The sequence below is a fragment of the Mycteria americana genome, chromosome Z, assembly GCF_035582795.1.
Source record: "Mycteria americana isolate JAX WOST 10 ecotype Jacksonville Zoo and Gardens chromosome Z, USCA_MyAme_1.0, whole genome shotgun sequence".
Taxonomy (NCBI): Eukaryota; Metazoa; Chordata; class Aves; order Ciconiiformes; family Ciconiidae; genus Mycteria; species Mycteria americana.
The window spans coordinates 12,578,592-12,596,294 of record NC_134396.1 but is presented as its reverse complement, the minus strand read 5'-3'; the positions used below and the strand labels follow the sequence as shown (position 1 = coordinate 12,596,294).

The 17,703-nt window shown below is 41.0% G+C and overlaps 1 protein-coding gene across 1 annotated transcript in view; it reads right to left on the bottom strand.

Annotated features, from left to right (window-relative positions):
- DDX4 (DEAD-box helicase 4) overlaps nt 1-16,932 on the bottom strand; it is a 38,253-nt gene extending 21,321 nt beyond the window's left edge. The window contains exons 1-8 of the mRNA XM_075488613.1: nt 16,738-16,932; nt 14,332-14,395; nt 9,043-9,111; nt 8,510-8,584; nt 6,579-6,665; nt 6,170-6,253; nt 5,076-5,117; nt 3,667-3,809 (exon numbers count right to left, since the gene is read on the bottom strand). Of these exons, the coding sequence (XP_075344728.1) occupies nt 3,667-3,809; nt 5,076-5,117; nt 6,170-6,253; nt 6,579-6,665; nt 8,510-8,584; nt 9,043-9,111; nt 14,332-14,395; nt 16,738-16,932 (759 nt within the window). The remainder of the gene's footprint in view (nt 1-3,666; nt 3,810-5,075; nt 5,118-6,169; nt 6,254-6,578; nt 6,666-8,509; nt 8,585-9,042; nt 9,112-14,331; nt 14,396-16,737) is intronic.
- Between the last annotated feature and the right edge of the window lie 771 nt (nt 16,933-17,703).

The window sequence follows — 17,703 nt, the reverse complement described above, 5'->3', positions numbered from 1 at the left end:
ATTAGATTAAGATGGGGACCCAAAATACCATTTTGTGCAAGATCTATGGGTAGTTAATCAGCACATAGAGACTCCACATCCAGTAGTGCCCAATCCCTCTACCATACTTTTACAAATACCGCATTGGGCAAGATATTTTACTGTGATTGATCTAAGGGCTGCCTTCTTTAGCATCCCTTTAGATGAGGGCAGCCAACTTTTGTATGACTTAATGTGGAAAGGACAACAATTAACCTGGATACGTCTCCCACAAGGGTTTGCAGGGTCTCCTACAATTTTTTCACGAATACTGAGAAATTATTTGAGATACATAAAATTACCGGGCAAATCAGCCCTTGTAAAATATGCATATGATTTTCTAATAGCAAATAAAGATGAGGATGCCTGTATAAGAGACACTATACATCTATGTACTGCCTTAGTGGAGAAAGGTCATAGTGCATCCCCGTCCAAACTTCAGCTTAGTCAGAAGAAAGTTAAATATTTAGGGTTTATCCTAAGGGAAGGGCAGTGGGTAACAGACCCAGGAAAAAATAGAAGCCATAATACAGCTTCCGCTTTATTACAGCTTCCGCTTTATTACAAAGAAACAGTTGCAAGGGTTCCTTGGAGCTGTGGGATTTTGTCGACCACGGATTCCTGGGTGAGGAGAATTAACAAGATCACTCACAGAAGCAACAAGAAATGAGGAGACAGAACCTACTGCATGGGGTCCGGAAAGGGAGCAAGCTTTTAAAACAATAAAAGGACTCCCAGACTACACAAAACCCTTTAATGTTCATGTACATGAGCAAAAAGGGATAGCCAGTGGAGTTATAAGGCAGAAACTGGGTCCACATCACAGGCCAGATGCCTATTACTCAATTCAGCTTGATCCAGTGGTGGCAGGGGCACCAGCTTGTGTTAAATCAGCAGCAGCAGCGGCTATATTGGAGAAGAGTCACCCACTTATCTTAGGACATCCAGTGACTGTTTATGTACCACACAAAGTAGAGATGCTATTGAAGCAATATGAGACCCAAGCATTGTCACCGCAATCGGCACACAGGTATGAACTAATTCTACTAATGGCAGATAATGTTACTCTGCAAAGATGCAATACCCTGAATCCTGCAATGTTGTTACCGTTGCCTGATGAAGGGGAGGAACATCATCAGTGCGAACGAGTAATGCTTACTTCTAGCAAATCACGAACAGATTTAACTGATGTTCCTTTGCAGGACCCAGATTTAGCTCTATTTGTAGACGGCTCATCCTACTACTTGCACGGACAACAACGGACTGGGTACGCCATGGTCAGCCAAGGACAAGAGATAGAAGCTGACCCACTCCCAGCAAGGTTGAGCGCACAAGGAGCAGAACTGGTAGTGCTGACACACAGAGCTCATCTAGGAAAGGGAAAACGAGTCAGTAACTTACACAGACTCTCAGTATGCCTTCGGGGAATGCCATGCAACAGGAATGTTACGGAAAGAACGAGGATTTTTCACATCATCAGGAAAAAGGGTATCCAATGGAGAGGAAATACACAATTTGCTGGAATTGGTCCAACTACCCAGAGAAATTGCTGTGATACATTGCCCAGCCCATATCAAAGATACTACAGAAATTAGTTAAGGAAATGCTCTAGCTGATGCAGCTGCAAAAGCTGCAGCCCAGCAACCTCTGAAGGAGTGTATGGTTGCAATCTCAATGGACAATCAGAATGAATGGCCAAATTTAGTAGACTCCAAAGCTGTGTATGAAAAGGACTCTACAGCAGAGGAAAAGAATTAATGGGGAAAGGGGGAAGCAGAACAAAATGACAGCAGAATATGGACAATTGGAGGAAAACCAATTTTGCCAAAGAAGTAATTAATTACTGTGGCTAGGTGGTTTCATGACAAAGCTCATGGAGGAGCAGAGGCAGTGGCTAACCAGGTAACAAAAAAAGATGGAGAGCACCAGGAATTTATGCCGCTGCAAAGAGGATAACCAGTAGCTGCCCAACCTGCCAAAAGTTTTCAAGTATCAAGTTGAGCTCAGAGTTAGGGGGACAACCATGGGCCTATATCCCTTTTCAACAACTGCAAATAGATTATGCAGATACACCATCTGCCAGTGGATACAAACATTTATTAGTTATAGTAGATCAACTGTCAGGTTGGGTAGAAGCATTCCCCACAAGAAAAGCGGACACAAGAGTAACGAAAGCATTATTGAAGGAAATTATACGCAGATCTGGAGTTTCTGAATCAATTGTATCAGACAGGGGTGCCCATTTTACAGCAAATACAATCAGTCAACTATGTAAGTAGCTAGGTATAGAAAGGAACTTGCACACTCACTATCACACACAACCCTCAGGACAGGTAGAAAGACTGAAGAGAACCTTGAAGGAAAAGACAGCAAAAATATCTACAAACACAGGTTTGAAGTGACCGGACGCATTGCACTTAGCCCTATGGGATGTGTGCAATGCCCTACAACAACCCATAGGCAAGCACCAGGAGAAATTCTCTTTGGGAGACATTTGGCCATACCAGGGACTTACATCCCAGCTAAAACCAGCCTGTTGGATGGAGGTGAACGATTGACCCCGTATCTTATAAATGTTAATGTGGTATTTGTCAATGTAACCTGTGAAACTACTATGCCAGTACTGACAACTCTCTCCAACCACGTTACATCCCATGATAATAGTATTATGCTTAGCCTTATTGTGTTACTTGTAATCATATTATATATATGAACATGGTGGTTAATTGTTCATCTTGAAAGTTTGCAGCCTTTGTCTGACATATTGAGCAAAAATGCTTGATAAAAAAAAAAAAACCACAAAGGGAGGACTGTCGTAGTAGTCACTTTAGCATTAGTATCAAGGCTTCCTGAAGTCTTAGGCCCCAAGAACTTTCACCTAGATCCACCAACTGTGCACTGAACTTTTACTTGGCTACATGAAGCAAGGCCCCGAAACTGGTCCAAACCAGAAAGATAAGGAGGCTTCAACCTTAGCAGAAGCTGCAATCTTAGAGATAAGAGAACAATCGGCCCACCTAGAGACAATTAAAGGGCCCAATGAAGAACAGGAAGACCCCAGACCCTGATACTACTATTGGTCCAAACTGTCTCCTCAGGGGAGGGGAATTTACATTGTAAGGGTATCATTACCCAGGGATTTCTTTGTTCTGAGTCCCTCTCCAGAGGCACCCAGCTCAAGCCATTTTCACCGCTGCACCAATAAATCCGTCTGGCGTACGTTGTAGCAGAGACTCTGCTTTGGGAAACCTAGGGTCAAGCCAGAGGGGAGAGGAAGCGCCCGAGAGTGAGAGTGTGTGAGCGAGGAGTCGAAAAGGGGCACCCGTCAGCTCAGTGGAGCTGCCACTGCCAAGGGACTCAGGTCCTAGCAGCTGACATCTTGGGTGGGGTGTGTGCGCGACTCCCTGAATGGTGTGCGAGTGCTCCGGCAGCGGCTTCTCCTTTAACACTTCCAGCACAGTGCTGTCTGCAAGACTCAAAATCTTCATTAATATTTTCATTAGCAGTGAATATTAGACTCAGTATACAGAATCATGCTCAACATAACTCAACATATACTCAACAGAATCATGCTCAACATATGCTCAACATAACATGTTATGTCATATACATAACATGCTCAACCCTGAAATTAATGAGATCACTAACCAGTAATGGTGCTGGAGGATCAAGTCCTGACACTTCAACGACGTTTTCGTCATACTTGCCAAAATTAATTCCTGTCTGATAACGTGCAAAGATGGATTGTTCATCATCAGGTGGAGGAGGGGGCACGTAAGTCACCTTTGGACCTTAAGAACACAACCACTCAAGTTCATGAACAATATAAAGAAAACTTAAACTATTTTAAGTACGGAGCTATTGAAATTAAGTTCAGTGGGATGTCATTTAGACTTCTCTCTACTTTCCAGGAAGGCAAGAAATTTCGTAAATGAAATTCTATTAGAACTTAGTTTTATACTAATAGACCTAAAACTCACTTACAAATAAGGAAGTCAGACTTTTGCAAAGCATTCTTGTCTCACATTGCTCAGCGACCTTACTTTGAAGAGCTGCTCACAAAAATTAAATTAGGCTCTACTTTACCACCATGCAAAAACCAATTCTACCACAAAAACTCATTATACTATAAATTATCCTATTCAATAACAATGCATTTATTAATATACAAGGATAAAATTAATCTGTTCATAGCATTTGAAGCTGTTCACAGTTCTGTATTCCTTAAGGTGTTTTTCAAGCTAATAAACACAGAGGTATAAAATTAATTATTTGAATTTGATGCTCACTAAAACATTAGCAGGACAAGCCATTTCACGTGGACCTCAAATGAGGAAGGATCAAGAACCAGAATTATTCATAGAAAAGTCAGGATTGCACTATATGTCTTCTCGCATTTCAATAGTCAAGAGAAAGACAAAATAAGGCTAAAGTCATTTGCAAAAAAAACCACTGCAGGTAAGTAACATTCTAATAGATTGTCCCAACTGACAATTTCAATACATGTCAGAAAGTCATTGTTCATCACACATTTCAAGCTGATCTCCTGCACATACAAATCATGAAATTCTATTTACTAACTTGCACTCAGTAAAACATATCAAGCCCTTTTTGCAGAAATAGCATCCCAGATGCTGTAGCATCTGAAACCGAGAAGCTACTGTTCCTTTGTATGACTGTCATCACTTAGATGCCTATGCTATTACCAATTAAGTTCTCTAACATTTGTGTCTCAAGTATGCAAGCTTTAGAAAGAAGAAACAGCCAGCAACAGAGGAATTCTACAGCACTCCATTCCAAAAAATTGTCTTTATTTAGGTGAGAACAACCACTGTGTTGCCCAATAATTTAAAGATGAACAAAGTTTAAACGTACTGAGTTTAACAGTATTTGCTTGGCAACTCATGCTACCTGAACAGTTTTGAGGTGGTTATGCATTTACCCATATCACTACCTTCTTTTTTACCCAATTACTTCCAGCAACTTTAAGTTAGAGAATGTTCCTTGAGTTAAAACCAAATTAAAACCAGCATGTTACTTGTGAAGAAGCTACTTACCTCTTTCAGAACCTATTTCTTCATTGCATTCTTTGTAAGCTGCTGTTAAAGAAAGCATTCCAAAGTTAATTGCTTTTAGGAAAAAAGCTCATTTCAGAGAAAAATCTAAGAAACTTAATGAAAAATTCCCAGAGACAGTTAGAAAACTCAACAGTGGGTCCTGATACGGTTGGTAGAACAAGTGGAAATATTTAGGTAAAAGCAATGAAAGCTTAGTTACAAAAAGCCAGAAGACAAAGGCCCTGTATTTGTGTTTTAAACTTAAAGTTTCTAAAAACCATAATTTGAACTAAAAATCTGAAAAACTTAATTTGAACTAAGTCAAATAGAGGCAAATCAATTGTTCTTTGGATATTAAGGAGCACTTCTGAAAACACATACTAATCATTGTACGTTTTCTCCAGTGAAAAATTATTTTACCACACAAAAAGTTCTTACATTGAGAATATCAGCCATCCACTACCCATTACACTAGTTTAATGGTATTTCTAATTTAAATTATGGGCCTTTTGTGAGTGACAGATTACTATGCTCTAGGTAGCACAACACACAGGTTACAAGTTACAGCAGCATCAGTGGCAAAGGAAGATAGCACCATGAGGGAAATTCCTTTGTACACAGCAAAAAAACTCCAACATCAGAATAAAGTCATAAGGAAGAGCTGGCCTCTCAGAGCTACAAACCTTACTTGTCAGCCTGGACAAACCTAAAACAACACTTCCCTTTATGGGGGGGTGGAAAAAGTCCAGCATGACTATCTCAAAACTGAGCAAGTTCTTAAAGGCTTGCTTTGAATTTTGGAGTTAGCACCTCTGCTTCACTGTGCGTTAACTGATCCAGTAGCAGTAGGAGCAAGAAAAAAAAAAATCAGAGAAGACAACAGCTTTGAAAATCCTATTACTAAAATTTATTCAAGTTAAACATGTCTTGTGTGGTCCTGCAAGCAAGCTATCTAACATCTGCAGTAGGTTCTTAATTCAGACAGGGAGAACAATCACAGTGACAGCATTTAGCAAAGCTAGGAAGGTATTGCATTGCCACAAATTAGGAACGAGGAAATCTGAAAGGTTCACTACCCTCCTAAAAAGTCTCACCTGCACGACCTCCAAATGCTCCTCTTCCTCTAGAGCCAGGAAAAATGCCAGACTGAGGTCTGTCTCTTTGCTCATTTTTAATACCTGTAAGTAATACGCAGTGTAGTGGAAACAGTGTCTAAAATTAGTATAATGAAATACTATGCTTAAAGCTAATACTATTTACTCCAAAAACTCTACAGTGCAACAGCCCCAACAGATTCTTTAGAACTGCAGCCTATGCTGTATTATTCCCTGTGACACTATTTTTCAAAGACACCATCCATGTTCCACAACACAGCTGAAGAACAGAAGCTATTTCATAGTTTTCACCTTTATACTTGTAGTTCTCAGGGAGCAAGCAAACCCAGAAAGAATGACCAAATGTATGCTGTTCCCAAACCAGTCAATATTAAAAAAAAGACCTTACTCTCACTTCGTCCAAAGCCACCAGGAAATCTTCTAAAACCTCTATTTTGTGTACTAGAATCTTCTACAATGTTCCTTTCTTGAAAACCTGCAGTACAGCATAGCACACAACTTAGTTTGCCCAATTTTGCATGTGCAGATCAGGTGCCTTTTGTTTGGCAATTATTCTTCACAGTCCTTATTTTATGAATTCATATTAAAAGTACAATAAAACTAAGTGATTTGCCTAAACACACGAAAAAATGAAGAAATATTTTTTGCCAAAAAGTATGACCAGAAGAAGAGTCTACTGCTCTCGTGTAGTATTGCTTAGTGCAAGAAGTAAATCAAACATTAAGTCTCGAAGTATTTGACTTTACATGCATATATGCTATATAAGCTACTAACTTTCAACTCTTCAGTTATGATGCAGATCACTTCAGTCCTCTGGTTCAGTCACAGGACAACTGACAGCATTGTTTTCATAACCAGTACTGTAGAGTGAGGTAGTATTGCAATTGCTGCCTCCTATGGAGCAAGGATTTGAAAACCTGCCTTTCAGATCTATCAATTTATGTATTTTTATTACTCAGAATTGCTTATTCAGTTGCTTGGGACAGGCAGCGCCAAGTATTTAGCGTATTTTTATTTCTAACCCCTTCCCCTAGTCCCTCTCCTGATGGGGTGGGAGAAGTAGTAAACTGCCCCATGCACAAACAAGGTATTTCTCATTTTAGATTGGACAGTTTTATGTGTTGTCTAAGATTCAAGCAGTCAACTTATATAGTCATTTACTCCTTAGTCTTTATTCTTCAACTGAACACCTGTTCTATCATCTTGTAATGACAAAGAGCATCTTCTGCTAAATGAGACCAAGAAGTTCTGCTACCACAGCATCTGTAGCTCCTTCTCCAGCAATGCTTGGTGCATACCAATCTATATGTCATTTGAGTTTTTCCAAATTAAAAAAAAAAATCACATCTTAAAGGCTCACATGCAAAATACAGTCTAGACATAAACATCCATATACACTACAGACATTAAATACAGCTTGTGAGTTACTTCACAATTGCCAGAGAGTCTACAGCAGAACTGTTAGTCATCATTCCACAGCACCACCGAAGTCTTGCTGCCTGCTTAGTCAAACAAGTTTAGCATTCCCCTACCATAATGGGCATCAATCCAAAAGAAGCAGAAATGGTGTAAAATTTTTTGAAAGAATAAACATAACTTCAAGTGGCTCTACAGCTGCTCTGCAAGTCAGAACTTTTGCTAAACATGCCCAAACCAGGACTAGAGTTTCCATCTTCCTTGCTTCATAATCAGCCCCACTTACAGCCATAGAACTATCTAGACAGATGCTACATGACGGTAGCCTCCACTGCCCAATGTACTTCTGATAGTACACGATGGAAGCGTATGCGGCAGCACTGCCAAACCGCCAATTACTAACCTTTTCAATATGCACTGCATATAAGAGTGGCACTCGCCATTGTAAGCAGGAAGAGGACAGGGATTACATATTGCTTTACGGATACTAAAGAAAGCAAGCTTTCAGGTCTTCCACAGAAAAGCACTGGTATACTCCCTCACATGGCATATAAGTGAATACTAATATTCAGCTGCCTTGTATACTACATTATGACTCAACAAAATGATCAGAAGAATACCCCTCTCTAGGGAGAATGGAATCAAAGCAAGAGGTAAACAAAACATCGATTTTAAACAGAGTCCTGCCTTCTGGCAAATACAGTGGGATATTTTACGTTGTGCAGTCAAAACTAAGGGGTAATACTGAGTGCCTACATTATGCAGAAATAAGGATCAGTATTACCCTCCAAGTCATAAAAACTCATTTGGCTCTGATACAACAAAACCAAGTACCTGAATAGGGAAAATGTAATGTATCAAATATGACTAGTCACTAGAATTACAGACACTCCAGAAAGTTACCTCTGTTTGCAAAACTCCTTCCACTACTGAATCTACTCCCTGGTTGACACTGTTTGTTCAGACATTCATCAGTATCTATAATTAGAAAAAAGAATCAACGTAACATGCAAAGCTATCTTTGACTTCAGGGTAGGCTTTTGATTTTGGGTGGGTTTGGTTTTTTTTTTTGTTGTTTCAGTTTGGGTTTTTTTTTTAACTCAACAGTAAAATTACAGAATCATTCTGGCTGAAAGGGACCTCAGGTCTGTAAGCCTACACCTCCCACTCAACAAAAAAAGCACCACATGACAAAGGTGTCCTTTTGTAAGACAAAGACAATGAATTAAAATGAGAAAGCTTAGGACAGGTGTAACTACTGTTTTCCATAAGGAATAACAGCACCACTCAGCAACACTACTGCTACCAACATAGTAAAATTTGAGTTTCCAGAACCTACTAGGACACCAGTTGCAAGGTCCTCCATTCTAAATGTTTTGTCCAAAAGGAAGGCTTAATCACCCCCAAAACTACAAATTTTAATCATGCAATCCTACCTCTACTCCTCCAATATCCTCCAAAATGATCCTGCATATGCTGACTTCTGTTAGGTCTTTCAACAGCGCCTGGAAAACGAAGACAACAAGAAAGTAAGGCTTTTGATATTGTCTCCCATAACATACTCATATACAAACCAATGAAGTACAGCCTACATAACTGCACAGAGAGGGGGACTGAAGAAGGCTGAACCACTGGGCTCCAAGGGTTGTGATCAGCAGCACAAACTCCAGCTGGAAGCCAATCACTAGCAGAGTAACCCCAGTGATTGATACTGGAGCCAACACAGTTTATCATCTTCGTTCATGACCCAGATGATGGGACAGAACGCACGCTCAGCAAGTTTGCAGACATACAAAACTGGGACATAACACAGGGCTGCGTTTCACTCAGAGGAAACTCAAAACATGCTGGAGACATAGGCAGGCAAGAACCTCAAAGTTCAACATAGAGAAATGCAAAATCCTGCTCCTGGGGAGGAGTAACTCCAAGCACCAGCACACACTGGGGCCAACCAGCTAGAAAGCATCTTTGCAGAGAAAAACCTAAGGGCTGTGGTGGATAGCAAACTGAACACAAGCCTAAGTGCCCCTGCAGTAAAGGCCAATGGCCTTCTGGGATACATTAGGAAGAACATTGCCAGCAGGTAGGGGCAGGTGGTCCTTCCCCACTGATGACGACCTATCTAGAGTGCTGTGTCCAGTTCTAGGCTGTTCAGTACAAAACAGACACTGACATACTGGACTGAGTCCAGGAAAGGATCACAAACATGAGAAGACTGGTGCATCTGTCATACACAGAGTGGCTGAGAGCTGGAACTGCTGTGCCTGGAGACAAGAAGGCTCAAAGGATCTTACATCTAACAGAAGTGAGCGAAGACAACAGAGTCAGATTCTTTTCACTGATATCCAACAAGAGGACAAGAGTCAATAGGCATAAATTGAAATACAGGAAATTCCATTTTAACATAAGGAAAATCTTTTTACTCTGAGGGTGGTTAAACACTAGGCAAATTGCCCAGAGAGCTTGTATAGTCTCCATCCCTGGAGAAATTCAAAACTCAGCTGGACAAGGTCCTGAGCAGCCTGCTATAGTTGACCTTGCTCTACACAAGGATTTGGACCAGCCAATCTTCAGAGTTGCCTTCCAACCTGAGTGATTCTATAAAAACAAAATTCCCTATTCTGCAATATCAAAGTCAAGATCAGGGTACATCAGCAACCATCATAAAGATATGAAATCTGAAATCAAAACATGAAGTCTACAAAATTCCATGATGTGCAAGTATATGGCACATTACAGAAATGCATTGTTACTGTTTTCCTTCCCAGTTAAAACTGCTTAACATAATGACATAGCTACCCCTGAAAAAAACTAGGCACTAGTACATTCTGCAACAAGACAAACACATTAAAGAAGAGATCACGTGTATACAAGAGCTTGTCATTAAGGAAAAAAAGACGATGGACGACGTTTGGTATATTACCAAGTCACTCAGTTAGGAAACTTTGCTCGTACAACACTAAAAGCGTTAAACTGCTGTTTTCATAGTCTGAACAATGTTCAGAGTTCCTGCTCACTTGGAAGATTTAAGTGAGTGGTTTGTGGCAAAGCCTGTATAAAAGATTCAGATATTCATGTTTATATGTAACATGTAACAAGCGGCAAATAAAAACACCTTACCAATTATTTAAATTAATATTTTTATGGTTTACCACAATCGATTGGCTTCCATTGACCAAGTCTATTTGCCTTTAAAGAGGTGAGGACTCTCTTCCCTTTACTTCCCATCCTAACCCATTCTTATGCCATCACTCCTCTTTCACTGAGATTTCCACATCTTAAGCACACTAAGTTAATTCAATATTCAAAGTTTTTGGAAAGCACATCATGTGCCAACAAAATACTTGATTAGTAAAGCATCTGCTTTAATAAGTTCCTTCACCATGCTGCCCAGTAAACACAGAGTTTACTGCCTCTACTAATGAAAGATGCTGGACAAAACCACAGATTTGGAGACAGTGAACAGGATAGAACCAATAATCATTCTTTAGTCCAGTGTACTATGCTTAGCACTTACACCAAATCAACTGTAGACTGCACTGTTACTCGCCAACCAACCTATTAAGATTGGTAAAAGCATAGCAACTTTCACAGTTATCATTCACCTACTATGCGCATTATTCATGCAACTCATGTCTATACAGGTTTGCAAGCTAACTGGTCTTACAGGGAGTCTAGAAGTACTAAACGCTAGTGTTTAATTCATCACTATATCATTTACCACTGCAAATTTACTAATTTTCAAGCCATATTTGATAGAGTAAAAGCACCAGAATGAATCATTGTTTCCAATTCACTGGAATTAAAATCTAGCACTGCTTCACCATATCCCTGAACAACAGCTGTTAGATCTGCCGATTTCCTCATCATATGCATTCATTTACATTTTTCTACTGTACATGGGGATTTAAAATCCTGATTTTAATCCATTCCAGAGACATCCACTCCCAAATCCTGTACATACTAAATAAATGTTACTTTAGCAAGACTTTTAATTCTATTTTTTGTTTGGGTTTTTTTGTGGATGTGGTTTGTTTTTTTTTTTTCCAAGTACCAAAGGAGTATGAAACAGGAAAGAAAAAAGTTCCTTCAGAATCGAAAATTCAGAACAGTCAGCTTGTACAGAAAGTTTTGTTTTCATGAAGAAGCAATACAAAGAACAAATTCACTTGTTTAAGTCAAAGTAAAACTTTATAAAAAAATCATTTGCAAGTATGCAATTACTTTTAGCTTACCCTCATTACAAGGGTTTACACAATTAGGTATTGTTTCAAGGAAAAAAAAAGGTATCAAAATTAAAGTTTAACCTGCATACACTAACTCTGCTTATGCTATTTAGTGTCAAACAAACAAACTATATCACTAACAATATAGTCATAAACGATACAGAGCCTAGAAGTGCATGGCATACAAGACAGCAGCTCATGAGAGTTTAATTTAAAACTCAGCTGAAGCACAATCTGTTCATAAATTAAAATTTTTGCAAGGGAAAAAAGAAATAAGGCCCATGCAGCCTTTTCGGGGGGGCGGGGGGGGGGGGGGCGGGGGGACATGGGACACGACGACGACAGGGACCAACAAACACTTTTTCCATCATGTTATAGGGAAAGAATCCCTAATACTGATGCACCCTTTTAAACAAGGTCAAGACAAGATGCATAATCTTATCAACTGAGAGCCTCACCTCTGGACCTCCTGAACAGCTTTAGTTCTTTAAGTCCTTATTGAAACAGCAAATAAGGTTTGCTTGTTTCCAGCACAAATAAGCAATCTCAGTATTATTACTTACGCTCCAAAACATAGTTGAGTTCCCTATCAACTAAGAACAACCAGAAAGATTGTGTTAAGCCAAAACAGATACTTTGAAATTGCTCACACTGATCTAAAATGGCCCAATATGCCTAGCTCAGGAAAGGAATAAATGGTTAATGATGACAGTGAAAGCAAGACCTTCAGCAGGAAAAGCCCTCCCTGCCATGAGTTCAGTACAAGAGGCACAAATCAGAGAATACTTAGTTATTTGTGCAATATGTAATGGAAAAGTTAGCAGGCAGAGCTGACAGCTAGTCAGGAAGAACTGGAACAAACAAAACGTGAAGCTCCAAGACTCACTTCTACCTAACTTGCAATTCAAGTTCTCCTCTCAAGCACTGCCTTTCCTATTTGTTCTATGTCAAACCATTACTGAAGTTCGCAACCTGGAGACCTCATAAAACATTTCTGCTGTTCTAGGATGAGTGCAAAGCCTGTCCTCCCAATTTTCTACCTCCTGTAACTGTCCAAATCCCAAATTCAGAGGAATTCAAGTAGCACAAGTGATAGCTTGTTCCTGCCCTTCCTAATTTCCCAACGTCTTGGGGACAAGGAATTGGAGAAACTAAGTGCCTTTCAGCTATACGCTAAAAGGCAGGGGGGAGAGACATCAGCAATAAACATACTGCTGTGTTCTAATTGCTCATAATCACATAAGCAGTTATAAACATACTAAGAACCTGCCCAATGAGGAAAGACTGAGGGAGTTAGGTCTTTTCTCCCCAGAGAAGATAAGGCTCAGGGAGTACCTCATCACAGTATTCCAGCACTTGAAGGGCAGCTACAAAGAGGACAGGGGCTCTCTCTTCACAAAGAGCTACACAGAGACGATAAAGGGCAACAGGTACAAGTTGCATTGGGAGAGGTTTCATCTCGATAGAAGAAATGTTCTAGTGAGAACAACCATTCCCTGAACAACATCCTCAGGGACATGGTGGAGTCCCCATCACTGGAGATTTTCAAGATGGACTGGACAGAGTGCTAGATAATCTCATCAAAAGGTTGGACCAGATGATCTTTCAAAGTCCCTTCCAATCTGGGCTGTTCTATGATTCTATGATATCAATGTAATTCGTGCTAACTACAATTTGTTAAAATAAAGTTTAGGCTGTTCTTCCACAGCTGGATCAACTGAATGATATAAGCTCAAAATTTTTACCTCAGACCGAATTTCACTGAAGTTAAAATATCGTCAAGCAGTCTCAAAGACCATTCCTAAGTTCACAGACTACAATGAGAACACCCCAATTGCCTTATCCCAGACTGGCAGCTCTAAGCAAAACCTGTTTTCTGATCTGACTATTGTGGAGTCACACAAAGTAAAGCCTGGGGCAAACAACCTTCAGCAGCAACCCTGGCTTGGTGTATTTAACACTTCTCTCTTCTATATCTAAAACTTCTGTTCAAGTTTATCAAGGCATCATCTTCATTAAAGCAAGAGTGCTTTAGAGAAACTTGATACCAAGCATCAATGTTTTGTCTTACGGTTTTTGTTGTTTTTTTTTCTAAACAGATATAAGTTTCTGTTGAACAACTTCATCTGACCTTTTCTTATTTTTAACACAACTGTCAGACAGCAGCTCACTAGAACTGCTCCACATTGCATATAACACCTACTTATTTTCAATACTGTTCATGTTTAGCACAGCCTGTTTTAGAAATGATGGTAACACCTACTGACTCTCCTTAGAAGTTATATGTTGTATTCAATATGTAACTGCAGTAAATAAAGAGGGGTTGAGGGTTAAAAGGAAAGTCTACTCATGTTATCCATATAATTTGATGTTGCTTACTCCATGGGGGACACATGAAAGTATCACAATAATAATATTGTGGTTTTCTTTAACCTCCTAAACTGTTCAAGGGATCAGCTCCCCCAAATATCAGTAAAATCAAAAGTGCTTTTCACATACCAAATGAGCTTACACTTGGGCTGAAGTCAGACGAGGGGCCATTTGGTCTTTCAGAGAAGCTAGCCTACAAAAAGAAAAAAGGCACAACATCATGTTAACCTCAGGTCAAGCAAAGTATATAAATACAAATGCAGTTGCTAAGTTTTGCACTTGAAAGAAGTTGCCATCTGCACCTTCTGAAATACAGTCTCTCAGACTCTTCTGTTCACTTCAGTTTATTACTCTTCAGTATACTAAATGGCATATTGTTTGCATCTGAATGTCACAACCACATTATACACAGCTAACGTGGAGTTAAGTAAGTTTATCTTGCCTTCTGCCATTGATTTATGGAGGCACCAGCTTTGTCACATTGCCAACAACATTTTAAGCCTTGAATATAAGAAACGTTTATTGTTCAAAACCGTACTACAATCTTTTGAAGTGTTTTTCTTTTCTAATCTTTCAGACTGTTTGTATTGTGAACAAAAACCTGTTTTCATCAGTTTCGTAACTGCATTTCTAGGGTTTTATTAGAAGATGCTTACAGATTACCTTAAAAGGAAATACCTGAAATATGTCAGTCCTTGTTCATTTATTCAACAATTCAGATATTCCATTTTAAACAATTCAGAACAGCACGTAATTTTCACATTATACTCTTGTGGTCAATTTTATTTCTAGCAAAGAGTAGAGGCAACTTATAGAAGCAACTCAAACAGAAGATCTGAGAGGATGCAACAGCTCCACCTATTTCTGGATATATGATAGGTTCCTGAGAGCTTGGGAAGCAAGACTAGGAACTATTCAGATCTAGAAACACAGCTGCTACATAATCCCAGTCAGGATCCATGAGTCTCTTTGCTTTTCCTCCCTAAAACGCTGGGTATTAAAAACACTTTCAAAATACACAGCAAAAGGACTGAATCCCTTCACAAAATACAGTGACCACGTTCACTTCTTTTACAAGACAACAATCATGATGAGACCCACTTACACATACAGAGCTACAGATGCAATTAAGTCGACTTTGTTTCTATACACATTTAAGCCTGCTTGAAAAGTCAGATTCCCATTTTCTAGGACTGCAGTTTTCCAAGCAAATGAGTCCATGTAACAATTCACTGCTGTCAAGAAAAGATGAGGTTCCATTTATTTTCTCTTTACCAGCTTTGGTGGTCAAGGCCATCTACACCATTTCTCCATCACTGAAGAGTAGTCTTCCGGTTAGAAAATTAAAAGAGTTCACAAAAGTGCACAACAAGCACTGGTACCTGAACAAAACAGCAGCAAGCAAACTGCTGGTGGGGCGGAAACCCCCTCTCTTCAGTAACAGTGAACTCCTATAGCAGCCTACCATATTTGCAAAAACATACTATAAATTATATTCAAAGTCCTATCTACAATCCTCAAACAGGTGCACTCCTCATCCTTCCTACAGTAGCTATGCATTTAAGACCATAAAGTTCAGGAACAACATAAAGTGCAATATTAACTGAACAATGGAGATCAGCTGAGAGAGTCTCCCATGTTCTATTTGTTGCTGTGGTAAAAAGAAATAGCAATTCAGTGACTGCCAGCAGAAAGAGACAGCAAATAAAATAGCAAAAAGGATGTCAATGGTACAGAAAGAGAAGTTACAGTTCACATCTAACCCACAGCCAAGAACCACCACCAAAAGACATGGTTCTGCTAGTCCCCAATAATGCAGTTTCACCACTGCCCTTTCACTATTCAATAGGCAGTAATACGGACCATCAAACCAATCTGATTTGTGTGAGAAATTGCAGCCTACTAACACCCAAAACCCAGCAATCCATTCTCAGTTTATTTTACAACTTCAGAAACACTAGATCTGACGTACATAAGGGAACAGGAACACATGAGAAAGGACAAAGGACAAGCAACAGGAACCACCTCTTTCAGTAGTTACAAAACTTTACTTGAATACCCCTTACCACAACTGATCTGCAATTCTACGTTTCTACTCTATGTAGTTTTTGCCACTTCCCTTCCAGCCTCTGGTAGTCCACTACCCTATCCACACACATACTCAATTCCTAGCCCATGTAATGAGATACTAGCATGTGCCACTTTAATGCCACATAGTCTTCCAAAAAGTACCCATCCTCTCACAACCCAATGTAAGGAGACAGCATTACGCAGCTGGAGGATTAACACTAATTGGCTACACTGACCATGCCCCAGGAGCCAGCAGGGAGGCAAGGCACCTCAACATTTGCTACTATTTGTTAAGAAAACACTGTCTTTTCAACGCACAAGGCAAGGGCAAGTTCCTCCAAGTGCTTCAACAAACCACAGGAACAGTGGACCACAGCCCGCCAGACACCTAGGCTGCAGGGCTGGGGATGGAAGGAAGGGGAAAAGAAGTAAACATGCTCCAGCCCAACAGTTGCCACCCCATACCTGCTCAAGGGGTGGGAGGATTGGTGACGCCTCGTCCCCCATCTCTGCATTCCAGTCCTCTTGGTTCATGCTGTGCCCTGCCAGATCTGCTTGCAGGAGATGAAACACGTTAGCGGCAACCCCCTGCCTGCCCCCAGCAGGTCCCGCGCAGAGGACACTATTGAGCCTGCCTGTCCCAGCACTTAGTGTCCTCATCGCAACCCCCACTCCCCCCGCGCGGCGGGCGTCCTCTCGGGGGAGAGCCTCCCGCTTCCACGGAGAGGCGCCCAGCCCCGCTCCCACCTCCTTTCCGCCGCCACCGAAGCTCCGCATTGAAAGGAAATGGCGCTTTTCACCGAGGCCCCTAAAAACGCCACCGCCACGTGCAGCTGCAGGCCCGTCACGTGCCTCGCCCGCCAGCCAATAGGAGCGCGGCTCGCCAGCAGGGCGCGTGTGCTGGTGCCCACGGCTGGCGGTGAGCTGGCGCGCGCCCCGGGCGTTAAGCCGTTAGGGGTGGGGGAGGGCGAGCCAGAGAGGCGAGAGAGCACTGTTGCGCGCCTGACGGGAGCTGGGGGAGGCCGGGGCCTTTGCCGCGCTGTGGAGACTTGCCTCGGCGGTGGGAAAGGGCGGGAGGTGCGGCATGGCGTCTGGCGGTGTGTGGGGCAGCGGGGGCCTCGGGGTAGTCAGGGCGCGCGTGGAAGGAAAGGGGAGCCCGGCACAACGCAGGTTCACAGTATCTGGGCGCCTCTGTGCTTCGGCGATGATCCCGCTTGGCTCTCTGAGCACCGGAATATTCCTTAATTTCTTCATGTATCAGTGTTAAAGTGTGGTTTATTTTACAGATACCTACTTCTAATAAAAGTGGAATCCACCGTTTGGCAGAACTACAACTAAGATCAATCATTTTACTACAAACAAAATTTTCAAGCATTGGCATAACAGCTAACAACATACCACTTTGCTAGAATAACAAAAAATTGTTTCATT